This window comes from Austrofundulus limnaeus, unplaced genomic scaffold, assembly GCF_001266775.1.
Source record: "Austrofundulus limnaeus strain Quisiro unplaced genomic scaffold, Austrofundulus_limnaeus-1.0 Scaffold419, whole genome shotgun sequence".
Taxonomy (NCBI): Eukaryota; Metazoa; Chordata; class Actinopteri; order Cyprinodontiformes; family Rivulidae; genus Austrofundulus; species Austrofundulus limnaeus.
In genome coordinates this window covers 423,267-425,502 of record NW_013952821.1, presented here as the reverse complement: position 1 = coordinate 425,502, position 2,236 = coordinate 423,267, and the positions used below count along the sequence as shown (strand labels likewise).

The window sequence follows — 2,236 nt, the reverse complement described above, 5'->3', positions numbered from 1 at the left end:
CCTGAATAGACCTTACCAGGGAGGCTTAAGAGTGTGACCCCCCTGTAATTGGAGCACACCCTCCGGTCCCCCTTTTTAAACAACTTTTCATTTTATTACGGTTTTTATTTATTTTAGTTAACTAAAATGTTTTTTCAATTTCAGTTTTTGTTATTTAGTTAGTTTTAGTTAACTATAATAGCCCTGCTCCTGACCTCAGCTGGACCCTGGTCTTTCTGTGTGTTCTGGTTTTGCTTACGGCCATGTAGGGTTTACAGCCAGCGTCCATGGTTTTCGCCACSGAGTCCACCAGGTAGCCGCTGATGCCGAAGTCGCACATCTTCACCTGGCCCTGAGTGTTGATCAGCACGTTGGAGGGCTTCACATCTGGAGAAACCGGAGCAGAGCGCACTGAATAAACTCTTCTCATTTTACTGAAACAGAACCACTTGTTTGTTTTTCTCCTGTCAGCTCGATGTGTTTTATGTTTGCAGGAGACAGAAGAATAAAAAAACCTTTCTATGTTTTCTGTTGTTTGATGACAGGTTTAAAGAAACAAACGCAGCCTGCAGGTTTCAATCCAGCAGAAAGAAAGATGCAAATTATCAGAACGTTTTGGATCATCTCCCACCGAGCTGGCTTTAATAAGCTGTGAAAGGGTTTAACAGAAGGAAGGAAGCAGCTGAATCCGTCCTGACGATGTCTCTGAGACTTTAATGGTTCCCACTCAGGCTCTTACCTCTGTGGATGACTTGCAAATTGCTGTGCAGATGCTCCAGAGCTTTTACTATCTGTAACAACAGAGAGCATTAATAAGCAAACGAGCGTTACGTAACGACTCCATGTCTTTATGTGGAGCTGAGGAAGCTCTGCTGTCAGGAACCCACCGAGACGGCGATCTTTCCCAGGATGTCCTCGGGGATGGTCCGGCCCTTCTCGATCACCTTCTTGTAGAACTTGTCGAGGGAGGTGTCCATCAGCTCCATGCAGATCCAGACGTCGCCCTGGCAACAGACGAAGAGGAGGGGGGATGGTTTGGGAAGAAGATCAGGATTAAAAATTAAAAAATAAATAAATAAATAGTGGTGAAACAAAAGCAGCCAGGAAGCTGCAGAGTCTGAGTCACAGCGAGGAAATCCTGAACATCCACTCTGCGCTGCAGGAACTTTTCAGCTCAGAGGTGTTTTAATCCAGTCCAAGTCCTGTCCCTCCTGTGTTGCTCTGACTGCACCTGAATCAAACATTTCATGTTGACCTGGATAAATCCAGTGATAAATGTGGACGTCAGAGCATAAGAATAAATTCTGTGGAAGACGGACATGCATTATGAGTGWATGCATATGCTGCATGCTACATGTTGCCATCTGCTTCTCAAACAGAATGATATATTTTGACAGCAGCTGTGCAGCAGTACACCCATCTGTTTATTAATATTGCTGGAAATTCATCTAAATAATCTTCCTTTGGTTAATTATTTTTGAAAATACGGATGTTGTGTCCGTTCCTTTTCCTGTTGGTGCAGCATGATCTTTGAAGACTGACTCTGGCACAGGTCTGGCTTGCTGCCACCCTGCGCTAATATCGTTAGCTCAGGAACWAACTCAATATAAATACTATTAATAAATAATGCTATATGGCCATATATGTATTAGCTTGGCGCTAACAATACATGGCCATATATGTATTAGCTTGGCGCTAACGATACATGGCCATATATGTATTAGCTTGGTGCTAACGATACATGGCCATATATGTATTAGCTTGGCGCTAACGATACATGGACATATACAGTATGTATTAGCTTGGCGCTAACGATACATGGCCATTTATGTATTAGCTTGGTGCTAATGATACATGGCCATATATGTATTAGCTTGGTGCTAACAATACATGGCCACATATTTATTAGCTTGGCGCTAACGATACATGGCCACAAATGTATTAGCTTGGCGCTAAAGATACATGGCCACATATGTATTAGCTTGACACTAACGATACATGGCAATATACTGTATGTATTAGCTTGATGCTAACGATACATGGCCACAAATGTATTAGCTTGGCGCTAAAGATACATGGCCACATATGTATTAGCTTGACACTAACGATACATGGCAATATACTGTATGTATTAGCTTGATGCTAACGATACATGGCCACAAATGTATTAGCTTGGCGCTAAAGATACATGGCCACATATGTATTAGCTTGACACTAACGATACATGGCAATATACTGTATGTATTAGCTTGATGCT

The 2,236-nt window shown here is 42.4% G+C and overlaps 1 protein-coding gene across 1 annotated transcript in view; it reads right to left on the bottom strand.

Annotated features, from left to right (window-relative positions):
- map2k6 (mitogen-activated protein kinase kinase 6) overlaps window positions 1-2,236 on the bottom strand; it is a 40,477-nt gene that overhangs the window by 9,523 nt on the left and 28,718 nt on the right. Inside the window, exons 6-8 of the mRNA XM_014024381.1 lie at window positions 867-983; window positions 719-770; window positions 239-366 (exon numbers count right to left, since the gene is read on the bottom strand). Of these exons, the coding sequence (XP_013879835.1) occupies window positions 239-366; window positions 719-770; window positions 867-983 (297 nt within the window). The remainder of the gene's footprint in view (window positions 1-238; window positions 367-718; window positions 771-866; window positions 984-2,236) is intronic.